This window comes from Poromitra crassiceps (genome assembly GCF_964638095.1).
Source record: "Poromitra crassiceps genome assembly, chromosome: 10".
Lineage (NCBI taxonomy): Eukaryota > Metazoa > Chordata > Actinopteri > Beryciformes > Melamphaidae > Poromitra > Poromitra crassiceps.
The window spans coordinates 18,520,105-18,542,648 of NC_139631.1; the positions used below are offsets into that span (position 1 = coordinate 18,520,105).

Below are 22,544 nucleotides of genomic sequence, written 5' to 3' on the forward strand. Positions count from 1 at the left end.
TTAAAAGCAGAGGAAGGCCGAGGAATGGGAAGGAGCTCGTGCACTCAAAGGCCTTTCTCATCCACCCACCTGGGGGGTTGATGCAAGTCTGTGTTTACCGTAAGTGATGGAGCAGCCAGTAGCCCACAGCTATGGCCACACCTTCCCTGCCAGGGCATTCAAAGGAACATGTGAGAGAAAAGAGATTACAGGGGGGGGAAGGGGGCTGGCTATGCTGAAAAAGGGGCCTATTCTAACCCAAGTTATCTTGTGTGTGCGTGTCCGATTGCTAACTCAGTCCATAAGTCATATGGATGTTGGGTTCATATCTAGTCTGTGACAAAAACGAAACAATAAGACTCTGTCATGAATCTCTCGCCTCATACAGAGGAACATACACATGCATGCTAGCACATGACATCACTAAGGCATGTTTATAGCATACACATAAATAATCCCTCAGGCAAACTTCACAGGGCAGCAATGACAGAAACGAGACTTCCCACGTGTCAGACTTGTCATAAGATTTGTGGCCTGAATTGCGCATACATGAGATATCTAATGCAAGACGCACCCTAGAAGACAACACAACAACTAAGAAAAGTCAAAGGCAGACTTGGTTTTCAATCAAGCTTTTAATGAAAAGATCATAAAATAACAGTTTATTTTTCCTCACCGCTGTACATTAAGACTGCAAGGTTGTGAGTGCTGAGGTCAGCTGTATTACACTTTTATGACACTTTGAGTTTGCGAGCCTCATCATCGCTGTGCGCGGTGATGGCTCTGACCTGAATACGAGCTCTCTGAGGAGTGGAGATAGAAGAGAGCTCAGCCTGGGTGCTGCCACTAAGCCACACAGGGGGGGTCACAGAATACCACCTCAAATACCGCTGAGAGTGTGAGGGTGTTTGAGGTCTAAATGGAAAGAAACTGTGGCATCTGTGTGAGTGTATGCACACGCATACCAGCAAAAGTGAACGTGGGTGTGCACACCTTTGCAATGTGAAGTGGGTTCGCAAAGGGGGAGGGGCTTGTCAGCCCTTAATTATTCAACGGCAAAGACCCTAGATGTCCGTTCAGGAGCCTCTCAGCCCACGGATCACGATACATTATTGAGAGGCTGTTCATGAAGAAAACAGAGCAGAGAGAAGCTTGATACACCCACTTCATGGACAGCTCCTGTAATCAACTTTTCAAGTACTCGTTTAGCAGCTAATCATGTCTTTCCATCAACATAGTGCACACTAAGGTGACAGTGTGCAGTTATACTGTAAATTCATGAACGGATGCAATAAAGCATTACTTACTATTCCAAAAATGATATTTTGGTTAAGACGGACAGTTCAAAAAACAAAAACGACAAACAAAAAAACGCATAAATGCTGAGCTGTAATGGCAAGATAGCATATTGCTGTAAACACTGAAAGTTTTGAGGTAATTTGGTGTTTTCTGTTGTAGTCACTATTGTACAATGTCACTGGAGGTACAGTAAATACTGATGTGAAGATGTAGTATGCAGCGGAGCGGAGGATACAGTCACCTGTTCAGTAACAGGGATGACAGGGGGTCAAAGGGCTAAGCAGTGGGTGAGGGGGGACTAAGATAAAGCAAGGGACAGTAAAGCTGAGACAGGGTTTAACAGCCTCCTTGAGTCTGCAGCACACAGCAGAGAACTGGAGGCCATTTTAAAACTAGCTTTGGTTTAGTCTGCCGAGGTAATGAGGAGCATCTCCATAATAACTGGACAGACCAGCCCCTCTAACTGTACATGAAGCCTGGAGAGGATGGCAGGGTGTCGTAGGATACAAGGTTAATAACGACCGCACGAGGTGTAACAAGATTAATAATACAAGAAATGAGACGGAAACGCTAACGTTTAGCACGTTTCCTGCCTTGTATATTGGTTTTTAAAGCTTTTGTAACACTGCATAATGATATGATATTTCAACAAACACACGGCAACAATGATGAGGTAAGAGAGAAAGACGAAGAGTAAACCGTCAGCTAATGGGAACCGATATGAGCGCGCCCGGGGGCTTTGTAAAAACATACAAAGTGCACTTAGTAAAGCTATCTCACCCCACATTTCCAACACCCTCCAATGTAGAACTAACGGACACTAAAAAAACAAAAACATGTACAACAGATGAAGTAGTGGCAAGTGGTTTAAGACAAGATATGTAACAATAGTCACAAGGAGAAAGAGAGAAGTGTTGTTTATGTGCATGCTTCTGGTGTATGTTTTTAGCATGGCGGGAGCGTGGCAACACCCAGGGAGAGCATGTTTGAGAAGATACAGTAGCCTCCATTCTGCACAGGCAGGTCAAAATGTCCTGCCCGTGTCCACAGACACACACAGGGGGTTAAAGTTCAAATCCCCTAGTGTGCAGTCATTCAGTGAGAACCCAAGAACACCTGGGCACAAACACCCATAGTGAATCACATGAAATAAAAACCCTACAGACTGTCAGTTATAACTGAGAAAGAAGATATTAAATGCCATAGACCATTTTTCTTTGAGTCTCTGTGACAAAAAAAAATAAAATAAAATAAATCCGTTCTCCCGCCCAAAAAAAGTCGACTTCACAGATTGTGGTTAATGGCTATGTTTTGTGTCTCATTTTTGATTCTCAGCTTGAAATCCTCAAAACGAAAACAAAACGAAAAAAAGGGGGTCCTGCCACCATCTCAGTCTCACACACTGAGCGAATTCTTTACAGAGGTGAGGGCAGGACCAGAAATAAATACATTCATCACTGACAACAATAGACATTTGATAAAAAAGAACACTGTCAATAAGTGTTTGCACCAACTTTGTATGAGGCCCGGCCAGCCAGAGGTTTGTGCTGCTTTTACACACAGAACACAGGCAGCTAAAGAAAATCATAGATTCAAAACATCATAAAAAGCAGAAAAATGACAACATTCACAGTTAAGACTACCAGATAAGCCTGTTTACATGCAATTTAAAAAAAATCAAAGCTACTTTCTCCAGATAGGTTTCAACCGCCAGCATCAGAGAGGTACCATGAAAGACTATTAGAATATCCCACACCCTTCAAGCATCACCCACCCACTCCCACATATTAAGAGACCCAAGCAGCAGAGATAGTCCTCAAGTGCATTTGGGTAAACATAGACACACAACATTGAGCCAAAGACCCTGACTAACAATGCCTTTTGATTAATATGTCAAGGACACATTGCCCACCCCCACCACTGCTGTCCCATCTGAAGACAGGCCAGAGGGCAGGGGGACTGGGGTGCAGGGTCACCCCAAAGCCAGCTGGCAGAGAGGGGAGCGCCCCAAAACTCTACACCCCTCCCCCTAATTGAATATGCAGCAGTTCACCGCATGTTTGACGCTATGCTTTTGTTTTGGCAGCAACCTCTGTGGAAAAGCATTTTCAAAAATACACAAAAAACCACCTCTCTGACTGGCCGAGCCTCGACTGAGGTCTGTAAAACTGTAAAAGTTTATGTAAACAATGAGATAAATACATATGTTTCTTTTTAGAGCCACACACGGTTCCATAATCATTCAAATGTGCTTTGGTTTAAAAAATAGTTTGTGGATTTGGGTATGAGCTTCTTTTTTTTCTTCTTAGTTCTTTGTACAACTTTGCAACTATTTCTGAACATATTGTGTTACTAACTAAAATGTAGACTTGTTTTGAGCTGCCTCGCCTTTGTCAAGGCTCTTTGTGTTAGTTGAAAAAGTACCCCCCTTTTTGTCTTAAATATGAAACTAGTGTTTTGCTTTTCCCATGATTAAAATACAGAGAAATCGATACAATACTATGTCTTACAAATGTAGCTGAGAGCCCTGCATTCACCGATGCAGAACAATCCCTGAAGTATTTGAATAGTAGTAGTAATAGTAGTAGTAGTAGTATGGTCACAGTTTGGAGTTCGCAGTTTTCTTCTTTATGTCGAACAAGCAAGCATTCAACTACAGCTGCAAAGTCTTTTGCAGAGATGGCTAGAGATCTTGTTGTACAAAAACACCGTTTGCATCACAGACATTACGCTGTACTGCAGTAAGTGCTGACAAGTACAATAACGTTTGAAGGCAATGCATTGTGGACTCCCTCTTCAGCTAGAAGAAATCACAAGCAAAATGGATCAGGCTATAAATAACATGTTTGTGTGTTGGGGGGGGGAGTGTGAAAAGTCCATAAATGTACCATGCAATCACTAAGCAGTAACTGCTTTTTTAGCAAGACACCAACATCCAACATAACCAAGTAACAACTCCGGGAGTCCAGGACGCAGGTACCTTAAAATGGTAGTGATGCTTGTGTAACTGTAGCTGCATCCCTATGATAACAAACATTTCAGACCATAACATGAGGACGAAGGAGGAATAAAAATCAAGAGGACAGTTAAAACCAACATAATAGAGGAATGCCTATACCAAAAACTTGTACTGAAGGTTCATGCTCCACAGTGTAACTGTTAAGAGTCTCGATACACTGGACAGGTTTCAATGTAGCCCAGTGACAACAGAGGGGCCAAACCCGACTTACGATTGCTCATGGTTAGGTAAAGCTTTGGAGGTGATACCTTAAAATAATGAAATCATTCTGTGGTATAATGGAATACAATCAGAAAAACGGATGCTGCAGGAGACCATTGAGTTGTCCAGCTGTCCAGTGCATCTCTGCTTCTCCCTTCTTATTACAAGTTTTCACAAGTCTGGCTCAAAAAACTAACAAGCAAACTTGAACTTCACATTAAAATTCTGATTATAATTCCTATCTTTTTTTCTTTTTCTTTACTTTTTTTTTTTGGTCTGAACAGAACACATACAATGTCATCAGGTCCTGTTTTTAAAGTCAGGGAATATAAAGTGATAAGGACTCTGGATATAAATGAAAGAAAAAAACATGTTCAGGGAACACGTTTTAAACTTTACCTATTTCTTTAGGTCGTAAAGTTTACATTATACCAGCCCACCAATCAGCACAAGCTTTCCTTGCAAACCGCACAAGAACTCTCGTCAGTCAGAGTCATTGGTCAAAATTCCATCAAAACTGTGGATTTCTTTGTCTGGACTTAGAATATAATTCATAATTTGTTTTTATACAGCAAAAAGAAATCAAAAGTGAAATAATTTAGTATGCTATATATCTTAAGTACATCTTTTTTTAATAACTTTGGTTATGAACTTGTCTAGCAATGTTTGTTAGTCAGCTCTGTTCTCAACATTCATAAGATCTTTGGAACACTGTACATCTAAACTAACTAACCGCTATTTGCTCCAGACAGGAAGCTACAGTACATTTTGAGGCGGGGCACATTGAGCAGGGCACCCAAAAAAGCTATCTTCATGACGAGTAAAAACAGCTGAAAACAATGTTACCGTGTAAAATCTATCAGCATTAAAAAACCTGTGTTGAGAGATGGGCAGGTTAAAGCATTAGGTGAAAAGTTACCGTAATCTACACACTTTTTACAATTAATTACATAGGAACTTTCGACTAATCAACATAGAGTTCGTAAGAGTAATCAGAGGTAGCGAGGTCACAAGCCTATATAAATAGACTTTTCTTTTTTCTGAGGGGAGGAAAGCTATACAGACAAAAAATAAACGTACCCACTGAACATAACGCTCAGTCTACACCCCCTCCCTCCCCCCTCCATTAAACTAGCCCCCCCACCCTGACCCAACCCTCCACAAGAAACATCCCAAGACCTTCCAGTTTAAACATTCACTGAAACATTACAAGTTCTTTGAGTGAAACAAGTACCTCAAGGGGGTCGTCTTCCTAACAGGATTAATTCCTGGGCGCTCTAGCAGGCAAAAAAAACAAAACAAAAAATAACATCCTTTCTAAAGCCCTGTGAACAGATGCAGAGAGGATTTTGAGTGTTTGTCGTCTGTAATAACTAAAACCTGAACTGGCATCCCACCAGGAAGCCCCTTTCAGGACTTTCAGTTAAAGCATGGAGATGGTCCCAAACCTGGTCACCCCTCCTCTTACATACAGATCCCCATCACCAACACAACCAAGGATATAAAGCTGTCTGGGTAAAAATAATCTTTTGCTGAATTATTGCCTGCAGTGTTTGCCAGGGTTTTTGGTCAAAATAGCATTGGCGCACAGAGGGGATTCTGACGTTATTCATTTGAGGATCAATCTGAAAAACTCAAAAGACTTGACGCTCAAAGATGGAAGAGTGGGAGAATGCTGAGAGGTATGAGATGAGGGGGGGTTTGACATTACACCAGTACCCACATTCACATTTAACAGACTTACAACACAGAGCAGAAGTCATGCCACTCCACCATGGGTTCGTGACTTTGGAGAGAGACAGAGGAGTAAATTGTCCCTCCAGATCTCCTGAGAGGTGAGCAGACGTCACATGATATCGATGATGACATGATCCCGCCATCAACTAGAGGCCACCCTGGCCAACGGCTACATCATTTTCTTAGCCAGGGGCTCGTAAACTGGAATCAACATGTAAAGACGTGTGTGTCTGCATGTGAATGTGTATATGTGTGCGTTTCTTTGCTTTTGAGATGGAAAAAAAGGTTAACGTAGAGAAAGGTTTTCTTTCTTTCTATTCCCAGAGTTCTTTGGCTTGATGCATTTCTAAGAGGGTGAGGTGTGCATTCTCAGGTGGCTGATGAGGTTGCGCTGCTGGGTGAACTTGCCCCCGCATAGCTGGCATTCATACGGCTTCTCCCCAGAGTGGACGCGCATGTGCTCCGTCAGGCGGTACTGGCGCGTGAAGCGCATGCCGCACTCTTCACATGCAAACGGCTTGAGGCCGAGGTGGCTGCGCATGTGGCGCGTCATGGTGCCCCTCTGGGTGAACATCTTGCCACAGATGTTGCAGGGGAAGGGCCTGGTCAGCCAGTGGCTCTTTTCGTGCTGTCTCAGCGTGGCCGGGTCTTTGTAGCTCTTACTGCACACTGTGCACTTGAAGGGACGCGTTTCAGTGCCACCAAAGGTGGAGGGACCGACAGGGGCCGAGAGGTCCTCTGCCTCCTCTTCGTCTTCCTCTTTCACAAAGGTCCCTCCCTCCTCTTTGATGTACAGCTCGTCCTCAGTGTGTTTCTCCACGTGAGCGTTGAGCTGCTCAGAGCTGGGGAAGCCCTTCCCGCAGGGGATGCACACGTAGAGGTTGTCTCCGAATGCTGGCTCAAAACCTTCCTGGCGGTACACGTAGTTTGCGCTGTGGTGTCCCCCTTCGGTTCCTCCTCCGCCTCCTCCGCTCTCTCCGTCGCTTTGCCCACTCTCTTCACTGTGGTCCTGGCCATTCTCTCCTCCTTCTTCCTCTTCTTTACACTGGAAGGACTGGTCAGAGGCAAAGCTGCTGCCGCTGCCCCCTCCGATCCCACCTCCAGAGGAGCGACCCTCTTTAGGACCCACGATCACCCCATTAACCAGGGGCCTGTCGTGCTCTTCAGACTTCAGCCCCGACGCCTCTCTCTTAGGCCATTCCTTCTTGCGGGCAACTTGCCTGGATTTCTTGTGGGGTGGGGGTGCATCGGGCTGGTTCTGGGTTTCCTCAGGGGCTTTGGGGTTGAGCTCCATGGACTCTGAGCCAGAGGCGTCTACGCCTGGTAGGGTGGCAGAGGAGTCGTCCAGTGAGGCACTGTTGGTTGTGGATACTGAGGCAGATTGAGGGGATTCTTGGGAGTTGCTGTGTGGGCTGAGGGCATCAGTGGCTGTGCCCGCAGATGGAGGGCTCTTCTTGGACAGGTCTAGTCCAAGGTCTGGTTCCCCAGCACTTCCACCACTGCTGAGGTTACCATTACTGCTGCCATTCCCCCCATTCCCATTCTTCCCAGAGCTGCCGACAAACATCTCGTCATCTGAGAGTTTGTCCCGAAGGCCTTCATCTGGCTGTGGCTGGTCGGCATCGGAAGGGGTGGGAGGGTAGTGGTTGTTAGGGCCAGCAGGGGTGGAGGAGGAAAGGCGCTGGTTGTTGAGGCGTAAGCGGCTAAGGGGACCTGGAGTGGAGGGTTTACCTGGCAGGGGTTTCCCACCACTGCGCTTGAGCTTCTTTCTGCACAGAGCAGCGAGGTCATGGAGCTGGAGGTAGCTGGCTGCGGTTAAGAGGGCACTGAAGTTCTGCTCACTGCTCTGGTCCGACGAGGACATGAGCTTCCCAGTGTAGATGAAGTCCAGGACCTGTCTGAACACAGAGGGGTTAACCATCTCTGTGTCAAGGTTAATGAGGTTATCGTGGAGGACCAGAGATTTGAAGTAGATGCTGCTAGCTGCCAGGATGTTCTTGTGGGCACGGAAGAGCGCATTCTCCACCACGATGATGACGTCGCACAAGAAGCCCTTGGCTCTCTGCTGGTTGAGTTGCAGCAGCAGTTGTTTGGCATGATTTGGCAGTTCCATTTCCACCTTCCTTCTTTCCTTCTCTCTCTCTTCCTACACGAGCACCACCTGAAGCTGAGACAAAAAGACAAGAGGCGGTGCTTAGTTATACATTGGAAGATGGCGGAATATTATGCTGAAGAGAAAGTTGCCGTCTTTAAACTATACATGCTTGAACAGTTTAATCACTACTAACTAGACCCACAAATAAACTGCATTCAGGAGATGGCGGGGAATGTTTCCAACACGAACCCTAACACCAAGTAAGATTTGAGTTCATTAGAGGCTTAAAACAAAACTATAGTCTGAGAGTGCCAGAATGCATCTGGCAGATCTAACAACATCACTCAAGATGCATGTTATGAGTCGTGGTAAGAGTAAATCCATCGAAGCTTTTAGCCCTCATGGGGAAATTAGCAAACTGTCAGTACAGCACGCGACATAATCACATGGTAGATGAGAAAGCGTAACCCTTGCCTTCCCCTCTTCTTCCTTCTCAAACAAATTGCTACACTACATGTATCGGGTTCTGAATTGTACACATTGCCACTGTTCTGGCACAAAAGCCAAAAGGGGTGGATAAGAAGAAAGGGTAAAATAACCACTTTTCTAAGCTGCTCCCTCTCAGCTTCTCCTCCCTATCTTCTCAGCTTCTCCTCCCTATCTAAACAGGGTAACTCTAGTTTCGGTGGGGTGCCCTCTTTGGAAGCTCGGCTCACACTAGTCTCCATTAGGTCATGGTAATGTCAGCCCTGCCCCATTGTCTGGGGGTGGGGGTCGGTGGCATTGCAGGGCCGGGGGGAGGGATTAGGTGACACCTGAGCAGGTAAAACTACACAGGAGCTGGGGCAGGAGAAGGGGGAGAGGGTGTGGCTCAGAGACAGGGACAGCACCACCTGATCCTCCAGAGAGGCCCTCTCATTTATGGAATTAGGACAGATGAATCTCATTCACTGTCTTACTGAGCACCTACTTACACACGACCGTGCTCTACTTCTACTCTGTGGCTGGATCCGCAAACGCTGTAAAGATTTACAAGGGCAAAAGAATATAAGCACAGCTCAAGTCTAATGGTAACAACACTAATGTTGTGTTTTGGCTAGAGCAGCAGGGTATGCCCCTGACTCATGTTTAACATGTTCTGAAAGCCTTGGACATGCCCCTGACAGGGTATACGCTGCCGTATTTCAGGAGATTAGACTGTAATGCAGAAAGATGCTTCACTCCAGCCATAAATACATGTGAATATGCAACCATTTCAACCCAGTGCCAATCTAGAGATTGTGGGGTTAATCTTTCATAATACAATGCTGGAAATATTGGACTGGTTCCTAAACTATTCACCTTATGTAGAAGAGACAGTCTGGCTTGAGAGACTAACAGGAACACAAACACAATCGGAAGTTCTGATTGTGTTTACACTTCCTGTGGCTCGTAAACATAGTCTGACTCATAATGTGAGTCAAACTAGGTTTGACCAGGTGAGTCAGAGTAGTTTGAGCAGGTAAAACAACAACTTCCTGTGTTTTGAACAGGAAGTTGGGACGCAATGGGTAAAGTGGGCGGGGCTACATAAGATGAATACTAGACTGCCAAAAGCACCAGACCTGATTGCAAACACATATTAGCAGAACTTAGTTGATTAAACCCGCTCTGGAATAAGGGTTCCTCACACACAGGGCTGAAATGCTTTGATCGTTGAGATACCAAGACAAAGCTCATTCTGAAGACCACAGATCTCAAAGCGGCTTGCTTTCTGGTTAGAATACTTTTGATTGTATATCAGCTATGATATACTACAACTGCACAAAAAGACAAGACAATATGTTTTTGTCCAATTACACCCACACACACACACACACACAACCACCACAGCGTGTCGACTAGTTCTTGTGAGAACATTCTATGATCTAGCAGCAACGCAGCAGTCTCTTACTGGAAGCCTAGGAAATGGGCCCTACATTTAGGATTCATGAATGAGAGAACAATAAGTGCCAATGAAGAAAGCGACAACATAATATAGGGAAGAATTTGTTTGGTCTGGCTGATGAGGCCAAGAAGGAAAAGATAAGGGCTGTAAATTAAGGACAGGCTGGGCTCAGATAGTGGGGCTGGCTGATATAATCAGCTGGAGTGATCATTACTCTCAGGTCCAGGCCTGGGCTTGCCTCCTCCGCTTTGACACTTCTACCCATGGTCTTCCCCTCCCCCTCTCCCCTCTCCCCTTCCTCTGCCTCTCTCTCCTTCCTCGCCCCTCTCTCTCTCCTTCCTCTGCCTCTCTCTCCTTCCTCTGCCTCTCTCTCCTTCCTCGCCCCTCTCTCTCCCCTTCCTCTGCCTTTCTCTCCTTCCTCGCCCCTCTCTCTCCCCTTCCTCTGCCTCTCTCTCCTTCCTCGCCCCTCTCTCTCTCCTTCCTCTGCCTCTCTCTCCTTCCTCGCCCCTCTCTCTCCTTCCTCTGCCTCTCTCTCCTTCCTCGCCCCTCATCCTCTCCTTCCTCTGCCTCTCTCTCCTTCCTCTGCTTCTCTTGTCCTTTCTCTCCCTCTATCCTCACACCCTCACCACCCTGCTATGGGGCATGCACACAGACCCTCCGCACATCCCTGTGTGCCCAACATGACTCACAATGAGCTGTGCTACAACACAGAAACCCAGATCAGCTGTTAAATAAAGGATGTGCTACAAGCTATGTTACAACACAGAACCCAGATCAGCTGTTAAATAGAGGATGTGCTACAAGCTATGTTACAACACAGAACCCAGATCAGCTGTTAAATAGAGGATGTGCTACAAGCTATGCTACAACACAGAACCCAGATCAGCTGTTAAATAGAGGATGTGCTACAAGCTATGTTACAACACAGAACCCAGATGAGCTGTTAAATAGAGGATGTGCTACAAGCTTGAAGGTACAAGCTATGCTACAACACAGAACCCAGATCAGCAGTTAAATAGATGGTGTGCTACAAGCTATGTTACAACACAGAACCCAGATCAGCTGTTAAATAGAGGGTGTGCTACAAGCTTGAAGGTAAGCTATGCTACAACACAGAATCCAGATCAGCTGTTAAATAGAGGATGTGCTACAAGCTATGTTACAACACAGAACCCAGATCAGATGTTAAATAGAGCATGTGCTACAAGCTATGCTACAACACAGAACCCAGATCAGCAATTAAATAGAGGATGTGCTACAAGGGTGAACAGCGCTCCACCCTGCAGGCAGTGAGGGAGAAGAGGACTGGTAGAGAAAGAAGGCCTCTGCTATGATGCCAGCCAGGAAGCCATATATCTCTCACACACACACACACACACACACACACACACACACACACACACCTCTGCAGCCTTTATGGGGGGATTCGAGAGGCTTTTCCAGCAGACCGACGTAAAAGGGGGCTGGGCTCAAGAGCAGAGAAGCCAGCTCAGGAGAAAAAAAGAGCCCTCCCCCACCACTACCCCCCTCATCCCTTCTCATCCCTCCCCATCACCCACACGGCTGCCCTCTCCCCCTGGCCCCTCCTGTGCTGTGCTGTGCCGGCTGGATTCCAGGGAGCTGCTAATGGATTATGCCTGATCTATATGCAGCTAGGGTGGGACATGTGTAGGCCCGGCTCCCCCTACCACTGGTGCTGCCCAGGGAAACGGGCTTAATACCACAGGGGACAGACAGGCCCGCACCATCATAGCAGCTCCATCTGTGAACGCCTAGTAGCACGCTTCGTACCTTGTATTAACATGTTCTATACCTTGTGTAGGGTATCAAGCGACCACTCAAATATTGAAGTATCGCAGCCTGAAGCGTTAGAAAAAGACAACACTACTAGAAGTACACACACACAGGCTGGAAATGTGCTTCCAGTGTGTGGAATGCCAAGTTCTATGTACTTAATGTTAAGTAGTAGGCTAACTGGGTGCAGTATTTCCATAGGGCTGGATAGTCTTTAGTGAGAGCTGTGTGGTCTGGCAAGGCGGTTGAGAGATGGCGAGGTGGCCGGTCAGGAGGGCAATAATAAATTATTGACACCGGAGAAACAAGACATTCTCAGACCAAATATGGCACCACATACCAAGCAGAGCCAGCTCTGGGACTGGACCAGGGACCAGGGTAAATGTTGCCCTTAAGCACAGGCACAGGATCAGCTTACCTTGCCCGCAGTGTTAACCTTTTCAAAAACTGACCATGGCTTCACGATCGAGAGTGGGCAGGACTCATTTCAAAAACACAGCGCCCTCCTGCTTTTAGTCTCAAACCTCGACTATCGTTTCATAAAGCTATTTCTGAGCACACAGTGACAGTGTGATGTTGACACTGACTAAACAGACATGCCCTGCAGGATCAGCGTTAAGATGTCCGTGTGTCGACTTGGGACTGAGAACTGGGGAGCTTCACTTGGCCGCAAGCACTGAATTAACGTCTCCTCTAAATTAAACAGGTTACACTCGAGTTCCGGATGGTCTGGTTTGACTTCATTAACCGCTTCCTGTCTTTGTTTCCCTTCTTCCAAGCAGTCTGGGGATCAAACACACGACGCCGGTAAACCTATCTTCTGGAGTGTGTGTTCCTGCGGTGAAGGAGAGCGGTGGGCTGTGCCGCTAATCTCCTGAATAGAGGGGCAGACAGCCAGGAGAGAGGGCAAAGGTGAGGCAAAGTCCAGTGGCGCAATAACTAGTATAAAGAACACACACCCTACTACAGCGAGTAAGATTGACTGGTGGCGACCAAGGGAAAACGCCACCGAGTAGGACTCGGAAAACATATTCAACCGAGTCTTCACACAGATTCCGTTAACGAACAACATGCAGTGATGCCGTTGTCAGCCTGTGTGTCGACGGCCACATTGTGCTGGAGAGGAAGAGGGGGAGGACAGAAGCAGTGTGCAGGTAATGCATGCTTCAAGGTGGGAAAGCATGGATATGAACATTTTGGCCGATACGATAACCAATATTAACATTGCTCTTATGGCTGATAAGCCAATATTTACAGATGTCGATATGATCTGTATAAAAACTAGTTTCTATGATTCAAATTTTGTACATGCGGAAAGACATGTAAACACTACATTTGAAAATGTAATGTCTTTCTTTCTTTCTTTCCAAAACATTTGGAAGAGCCCATAAATCATAGATTTGCCACATTGTTTCTTCTCAATAGGAAAATTTGGGGCGATATTGATAACCGATATTAACATTGCTGTTATTTTGCCAATACAGATTTTTTTTTTTAATACTAACATCGACCGATATCGATATGATAGCCGATATATGGTGCATCCCTACTTCATCCTACTTCTAGACACAGGAAGAGCCCATCATGTCCACAAGGCCCTGCTGTACGCGCACACACACACACACACACACACACACACACACACACACACACACACACACACACACACACACAAAGTATATGCCGGTGGGCAGAGGGAGTGGGGGAGGGGTTAGGGGGATGGTACAAAGCCAGTTTGAAATACAAACACCTAGCAACCAGCTCAGGGCCATTTCAACATGGCTGACGGCTGCTGTATGGGTACGGCTGATCTGGCTTGTACTCACGGGTATTGCAATTATCTGCGTTTCGGCTCTCTTGAGTGAAAGGCTGCTCGAGTGGAGATGAAATAGAATAGCGGCGCTTTTCACCTTCCCATTCTGTGGGTTGCTCTGTACCTGTGTAACGACGCCTACCCGAATAAACAAAGTAGCACCACGTTACTGTACAGTGTAAACGTATTTGTAATTCCACTGCCAAAAAAGGAGGAACATTAACGACTGTAATTTGTTTGTCGTCTAAATCATTAGGTATCCATTTAAAAAGTCCAAATACAACCTCAATTCTTTCTTTCTTATAGGTCTCTCTTGTCAGTTGGTCGGTCGGTTCACCAAAAAGGTTCACTGCCCTTTGGCAGCCACAACTTTCACCCTAGGAGGCTGAAGTTTGGCATGGAGGTCAAGTGTGTGTGTGTGTGTGTAAAGACTCGTGCCAATTGGCTAAAAGGGGGCAGTGGGGGGTTGAAATGCAGGATGGCAGAGGCAGAATAGGGTGGGCTGCCCCTGCCGTCCTGCATTTTGGAAATTTGCATAATGTGGTCACAGCTATTGCAAATTTGTGCTTGTTTCTTTTTTTCTACACAAGAATATAAAATATCTTGTATTCAGTTCACCTATGCTCATTTACTCATTAACACAATTTCCTTATATAGCCTAGGTCCAGTGATGTATCTAGACTAGAATATACTGGAATTCCTGGACCCTAATCTAATTCTGGACATAACCTCTTCACAAAAGCTGCAGGAGCTGCTGTATAATGGTAAAGGCTGATCTGATCTGTCCGGCCTTCGAAATGAGAAATTCGACAGAATTGTTAGATATAAATGCTAGTGAGCAGGTGCAGTGACCCCAGTGTTGCCTGGCTGAGGTGGGAGGGGGGTACACCATTTACTGTACCCCCGCCGCAGTCCGGGTGGAACCCTTCCAATTAAGACTCGTTTTCCATGGGGCAGGTCAGCCATGTTGAACACAAACAACAGTCCTGCCCAGGGTGCAGCGGAATGAAAAGAGCCCCGACCATTTCCTCACAGGAGGGGGGCTTTAGTCGCTGCGTACCCCCAGATGTGCCAGTGCAGTGCAGAGAGAAGAAAATGCAAGACACACACACACACACACACACACACACACACACACACGATGTACCTCAACCTGTAATCAAACCCATAGATCCTTAATTGCGATGTATGGTCTATCTACGGTATATAAAACATTGTTTAAATAACAATCACTGCTTTTTAGTAGCTTATTATGGAAGGGCATTCACACCAACAAAGATAACTACATCAAGTTGGTGCATGGAGATCTATAATGATGACTACTGTAAGACATAAAAATGTATGGCATTTGCCTGGTAACCAGCCCCAATGAATCCGAGTACTGACAAGTGCGTGGCTGGATACCAGGCGACTATGGCGTAGCATTCTTAGAGACACTTGAATCTCTCTTTCCCTGGCTGGTGTGATGAAGTTGGATTGTGCAGGTGACATTTTTGTATTTCCTGCAGCTCAACCAACCAACAGCTTGTGCATGAGTCAAATGCTAATGGTGTGCATGTCATCCACTGGTAATACTAGACCCTCGGGGCACAGCCAAGTCTAGAGAGGGTAACTTAACTGGCATACTTTCTCATGCAGCGGCCCAACGGCGACACAGTGCCCCCCACCCCTTTTAACCTATAGGCACCATCACCACATCACGACAAATCATTTATTTATCCATATGGGGCATTTTAAAGCACACAAATTTAAGAGGCACAAACAAACGAAAAACCAGACAGAAATACTATAAAGATGTCACATTATAAAAACAGGCAAAACAGGACAGATGACTAGATTAACAGTTGCCCATTTGCATATTTGTGCTATTAAAGCGCAGCGGGCAGGCAGAGGACGCACAAAGCTGAAATTCTAACCATGTAAGAAACCTCATGATTCTAACATGAAAATGCCATTGCTTATATACGGTATATATATATATATATATATATATATATATATATATATATATATAGAGGTTGAATTCACTGTGCAGTATGTGTGACTTGTCGTCTATCGCTTGGGCCTTTCTCCAAAACTGCTAAAAGTTATTTTTAAATCACGTTTTTTTCTCTCTCCGTATTTCCCCCGCGTTTTCTCCCCAATTGTACTTGGTCAATTCCCTGTCATTGCTCCATCCCCTCTGTCGATCTGGGGAGAGTTTAGCACATGTTTCCTCCGATACATGTGCAGTCGCCAGTCGCTTCTTTTCACCTGACAGCGAGGGGTTTCACCGGATCGCTATTCTGCCCAGTTCCCCTCCCTTCGAACAGCGCAGCGACCAGGAGACATACACGGCCTGTACCTGTATGGACCTCCGACCAAGCCGGAGGTAACACAGTGGTTTGAACCTGCGACCCTTGTGTCGGTAGACAGGGAATCTACCGTTGCACTACCCGGACACCCCAAACCTGCTAAAAGTAAGACTTTTAGAGAAAAGAAGAAAAAAAAAGTAAGACTTCCAGCTTCTAGGCTACCAGCAATACTGATTGATTACCAATAGGGTATACATATTGAGGGTTTTGTTTTTTCTCACTGGCATCTGGAGGACTGCTCAAAACATATTTTCATTGTACTTGTACAGTGACAATAAAGTTACTTACTTAATTGCACCATGATTATAAAAAAATAAAGAAGTTGATCAACCACTTCACTATGATATGCTAAATAATGCTATGGCAGACTGCCAGGCAGAGTGAAGATTGCCTTGAAAGAATGAATTCAGTCGATGAGATACAAAAAACCCACAAAGCAGCACACTGACCCACATGACCAAGTGCCTAATGCGCTTGTTAAGGACAGAGGGCATGTTGGGTAAAGAAAGATCCTATACGGTACAACGTTTTACAGAGCTGCCACCTCCCTTACCCCCACCCCCTCCCTACACACACACACACACACACACACACACACACACACACACACACACACACACACACACACACACACACACGCCTTTAAACACTGCACAACCTTCTGGCTATCAGCACTACATTCCAAGGACTGTTTCTCCTCCTTAGAGAACAACAACAACCCTGCCCTGAGGTGCTTTAGCCACTGAACAAACCAAACTGCCTGGAACAAGCAGGACAGAGGAGAACAGACGGACCTATATGGATACGACAGGCTAGCACAATCCATAAGTCCTAGTCCAACATGTCAGCAGAACATATAGCCTAAGTACCCTTCTTAGTGCAAGTGCTGCCCACACACGCCACTGTAAGCCATGATCACAATATGTGTATGTATAGAAGGGGAGGGCGAAGGGGGGCAAGACCAAGCAGCCGATCATGAGACACACACAGCTAATATTACCCTCCAGGCCTGAGTTGCCATTCCATAGTAATCATTCAATCTAGTTGCATTGATCAGTTGATGGCCATTCTAAAAGGGCTAAGTCAACTTGTCCATCACTTACAGAACACCATAGTGATATTCAACAACAGCTACAACATCCAGATGGGCGGGCCTGGCACTGCGACTGTTACTTCATTATACTTTTGGTCAGAAGCCAAACAATCTCTTTAATTGCTGTAAAGTGTTTTGGCAAAGAAAGAAGCAATCTTGCTGCAGAAGAGTTTAAGAGAAGACCAACTGAAACTGAAGGTGTAATGATGAAAACACACGTGTTTTGTCTCTAAGCGATTACATTGGTAAGAAACTTAAGGGACCACACGAAGAAAAGGGTTTGGCACTGGCAGATTTCAAGGCTTACTGCTTAATGGAAGCAGGATTGTGACCGTTACACACACAGATAGTATTTAGGTTCCACACCAAATTTGAGTTTGAATATAAAATGAGAAATGTATTTGAATAAGCTGCATTTGCAGTTGTTTTGCCAATATTTAGACTGACAGACAATTCAACTACATTTCTGTGCTAACGCCCCCCCCCCCCCCCCCCCCCCGTCCAATGCATTGCAAATGTCTGTAAATAGACAAAAAAAAGATAGGCTATACATCTTCAAAAATCTTAAAACAACTCCTTGACCCTCATGCAACAAAATGCCTATATTCTAACGCATTTGTGGTTACGCCTACAAATGAGTCGTTGGATTGTTGAATCAATTCTATAGCCTACATTTAAAAAGAAAAAGAAAAAAGAAAACATGTGAGTAGGATACAAATTGACAGTTCAAACCCACATTTCGTCACGGATGATCTGAGAAAAACAGGCAAAACATTGTGGCTAACCAACTTCAGACTCACTTTTCATACACATGCCTTTCTACTGGATAGACAAGCACCTCTGGCTTCTTCTGACATTTACTTTTGACTAGCACAAAAACGACCATTTTAAGTCAATTGTGGCAAAATAAGTTTCTAAGAGCTATTTTACAGGATTGACATTGGTACCTTTAGATTTTGTGAAGTCAGATTCTTGTTTGGAAATAAACTGTAGGCTACGTAACATATAGTAGAAATGCTTATGGAACTAAAATGCCATTTGCTTACACAAAAACAACAGACAGTCAAAGGAACCAACATTACTGACATTCCTGTGCCTTATTATCTCTATGCCCCTTGGTACTTTCACCACACTAATCACCTGCCTTCACACCTGAGCACAATCATATTAACCAGCAAGTGATTAATGGCCTGCCTGGATTTGAGTTTAATAATCATATCAAACATATGGATCTGGCTTTTTTGTTAATCGAGCCAATTCAAACCCTAAACAATGTGTGGTCCAAAATTACGCAACACTGTTTCTGGTCAAGCAAACCAGTTTGGGGTCACAATGTAGCATTACATCCACACTGTAGCCGACCACCAAGATGGTCGATGTGTAGCCTAGCAGTTATAGTAACAGATGTAAACCCATACATTGCCTTCATGTTTAGGAGACAACATGGTTAAATAGCCTACATAAACTATTTGCGTCTAAACTGTGTGTGGTCTCCATAGCCAAGCCTGTTAGATAATTTCCTAATTAGTCCAACCTAACGACCAAGGTAGACTTAACCTACATATAAACAATGCATGATATAGGTGTCGAGTGAAAGATCTCTATAACTACCAGGCTGGTTAGACAAACCATCATGGCATGCGTAAAATCCACAGAACGATTTCTTTATCAATTAAATGCATTTTAGGCTACCATTTGAATAAAATCTGGGTAATCTGTTCAAATATGACAGCGATCAAATTAAGGAAGACCTTCCGCGCATTAATCTACACCGTGGTAAACAAATCACGGACCACAGTAGATTACAGAATAAAGAGAAAACGAGGTAAAGAGAGGAAAACATTTTCAACGTTTCTTGCAAGTGCTACGACGCACCGAGGTGGCTCCTTTCTCTCGCCTAATGTGCTCTGCCAGCCTGGTTATTATTTGGTAGAGTCGTGCTGTGGGGCATCTCCTCCACGCACAACGCCGATATCAAATTCACAACATTCGGAAAACAATTTACTTGCGGTTTCGAGCAGGAGCCTGGTTAAACTCATGCAAATAAAGTGGGATTTTTCGGTTTGCCAAGCAGGCTGGTAGAGCCGGAATAGGCACCAGCGGAACCCTTTTTTTGTTGGCACGCCGAGGAAAAAAAAACCATCGTAACACCGAAAAGCCTTGCGATCCTTTCAGCCATCGAGAAAAACGATCCGACCGAAACGGGCGTAAAACCTACCCAAATGCGCGTTCACAATTCATTTAAAATAAGAATAATTTCGTTTAAATACCTTATTACATCGGTAGGAGCGTTCTCAATTTACCATCCTCTTGCTCATCTCACAGCCTTCGGGACGCCATGTTGCAAGCTTATGACGTTAGGCTTCCTCACCCCTGACCCACATTTGAATAAGAACCAGCCCAGAGTGCAGCGGAGAAAACATCCCACTCCGGGAGGGTTTGGCCAGTTTCTCAGCCAACGATCATTGGCAACTTCACCTACCGGGTGTCAACCATAGAGAGACTAGTGAGAGGAATATATTCTGTTCAGACCCTGCTTTAGGCCTTCTGCCTGCGAGATCCAGCCATGGCCATACATACTGCTGAATGCAGATCCACACTGCAAAAAATGTCAATCTTAACATTCTCATGATTTAGGCTAGTACTGTAATAATGTGGATCAACCTCACACAAATTGCAAGAGAAACAAACTCTATGGATCCTCAATATGTTATGTTCTCAATGAGAGAGAAAAAGTCCAAATTAATGTTTGTGGGTAGAAAGTAGGCTGTTGAAAATACATAGGCTAAATATGACCCTACAAAAATATATTTTTTCAATTACAATAGTCTATGGGAGGACTGTTCAAACCATTCACTTTGAACTCTAACTACTCTTTCATACTTTAATCCATAGAAACTGGGAATCTTGTAACAGGCCCGGTATAAGGCTGTCACTCGGCCAATAAAATACAATTAGATGTAAGAAATCATTGAGAGACATTCACTTGCATTGGAAGCAACTGAAATTATATAACCCAACTTCACTGGTTTTAAGAAAAAATAGATTACTTGTTAGGATTGTAATTTTTTGCAGTGTAGGCTGTTTTTCTCTGCACCTCCTAGCTAGAAGAGCCTTCAATCAGCAGTAGGCTATGTAGGCTGTGTCTACAGTATAGTTAATGAATGCTTTTATTGCAAATTAACATCTAGCATCACCATGAGAACACTATTCCTCCTGCTCATTCAGAAAACCATGTTCATTTTAAGGCTATGACTATTAAGATAGGCTAATTGTTGTAATCAGTCTCAAAATATACACTTACACCAACACCAGTGTAGGCCTGGAATCTTGCCTACAATATATACGTGTGTTTTATTATGGTGTTTTGCGGGGCAAGAGGGCATATCGTGATATTGTCTGCTCTTCCGGGCTGAGCAGATGAGTCGAGGCATCAGCAGAAGAGCTTGTGGTTCATACAGTGGGCACCAGATGTGCGGAAGTGTGGAAATCTGGCTCCTCCCCTTAGCACAGAGTTAGCAGATAACCCATCCCAGCTCTCCGCCAATAGACGCAGTGTTGAGGCATAACTGTGATATGACCCTGAGGATGGTTTTAACAATGTGGCATTTGTAGGATCAATGGCGGGGTTAAATGTTTGATGCCATTATGCTGTTTTGGTAGGCAATTATGAACACAATTGTCCATTAATTGGCTTAAAGGTGAGGCACTAATGCGCTGCAGAAACACAGATTGTTCCAACCAGATTTGGGTTGCATGCTTTTGATGCGTCTATAGTGTCAGTTTCGTCTTCATGCGTTATGCGTATATGGTTCACATTCCACGGATATCTGAAGTTAGCCTGATGGCGCTGTGCCAAAGTACTCTTCTGACGCTCAGTGGTTGCTGTGGAAACTGCATCCCCCTCTGTGACGAAACACGGACGGAGATGCTGGGAGGCGAACTGCATCTCGACAGGTTTCTGCACCAACTCCTCCCAATTTAAGATCCCTTGTGAACAAGAACTAGCCTATGTTATCCTGAGCTTTACAATGATGCTATAAATATTTCACAGCAAAACTGAATATTAGCCCATAGGATGTTTTTGTAATATTGATACCGAATGAGATATAAAATACCATAAGATAAGGTCATAAACCCACTCATGACAGACACACCTTTAAAGAATATTAAAGTGTTTTTTCCCCGTTAAGCATCAATCACTGCTGCATATTGAAAGATGAATTAAGCAGGGTTATGAGTTATTCATTGAGTCTGTAGATCGACACACAAGCTGCTCTACCAGAGAAAGAGAATCATTTCATATTTTTTGTAATCTCTTTTTGCAACATCTTGGGGAAACTCTCTCCTTCTAAAACTTAAGAACAAATTAAACTTAAAAAGAGTAGTCTAATCAACAAGCAAACCATGATTCTTCACTTTGGGAAATGGGCTGGCTGTGAGACCATCACCGTCAAACCAATGATGATGAACATTTTCTTTTTTGTGAATGTAGTTATACTATTCAGGATGGCAAATTCCAAACAGATAGGCAGGGTCTATACTGATCCCAATTTTATTTGTAATTTCGTTTCTATCGGTGAGGCTATATATAATATGAACAGCAATTAAAATGGGAAGAAATCCACCAAACTCATGGAAAAACAACAACAGGAAACAATTTCGTTCAATGTGATTTCAGTAGGCATTTAGCATTATAATACTAAATAGGCCTATCAACGAAACAGTGGGAAAAAAAATCTGCGGTTGTTAAATGGCGCATTAAGTGTATAAAAGTTTATAACATTTCAAACAAACAACACTTCCATTTAGTCTCCATTAATTTAGTTACAGTTACCGTGTATTTAAGACTGAACTGACTTTGACGTCCAATCCGCCTTCAAGTGATCCACTATTTTAAGTCTTGGAGACCGTGGAGACCGGGTGTATGATGGGGCCAGGTCCTCTCAATCCAGGATTCATGCTTTGAGGAAGAAAATACATGTGCATAAGTGTCATATATACTCATGTCATTCTCAAATACACAACATTTAGCGCCTAAAACGGTTATTCTGGTGCAAAAACATGTGAGACTGGATTGTGCAACTTTCAGATAAAACAAATCAGTCGTGCGTAAAACGTGCGTAAAGTCGTGCGTAAAACCTTTGGAAATTGTCTTCTCTAAAACAATTCACCGTTATGAAAAGCATATGGAAAATATACAACAATTTGGCATAGTACCGTCGTCACCCTC

The 22,544-nt window shown here is 44.4% G+C and overlaps 1 protein-coding gene across 1 annotated transcript; it reads right to left on the bottom strand.

Annotated features, from left to right (window-relative positions):
* Positions 1 to 6,581: 6,581 nt before the first annotated feature.
* On the bottom strand, positions 6,582 to 8,351 carry hic2 (hypermethylated in cancer 2; the record flags this gene model as incomplete). The annotated part of the gene is made up of 1 exon (XM_083643920.1): positions 6,582 to 8,351. Exon 1 carries the CDS (start codon positions 8,346 to 8,348, stop codon positions 6,582 to 6,584), a length of 1,767 nt encoding a protein of 588 aa, XP_083500046.1. The 5' UTR covers positions 8,349 to 8,351.
* Between the last annotated feature and the right edge of the window lie 14,193 nt (positions 8,352 to 22,544).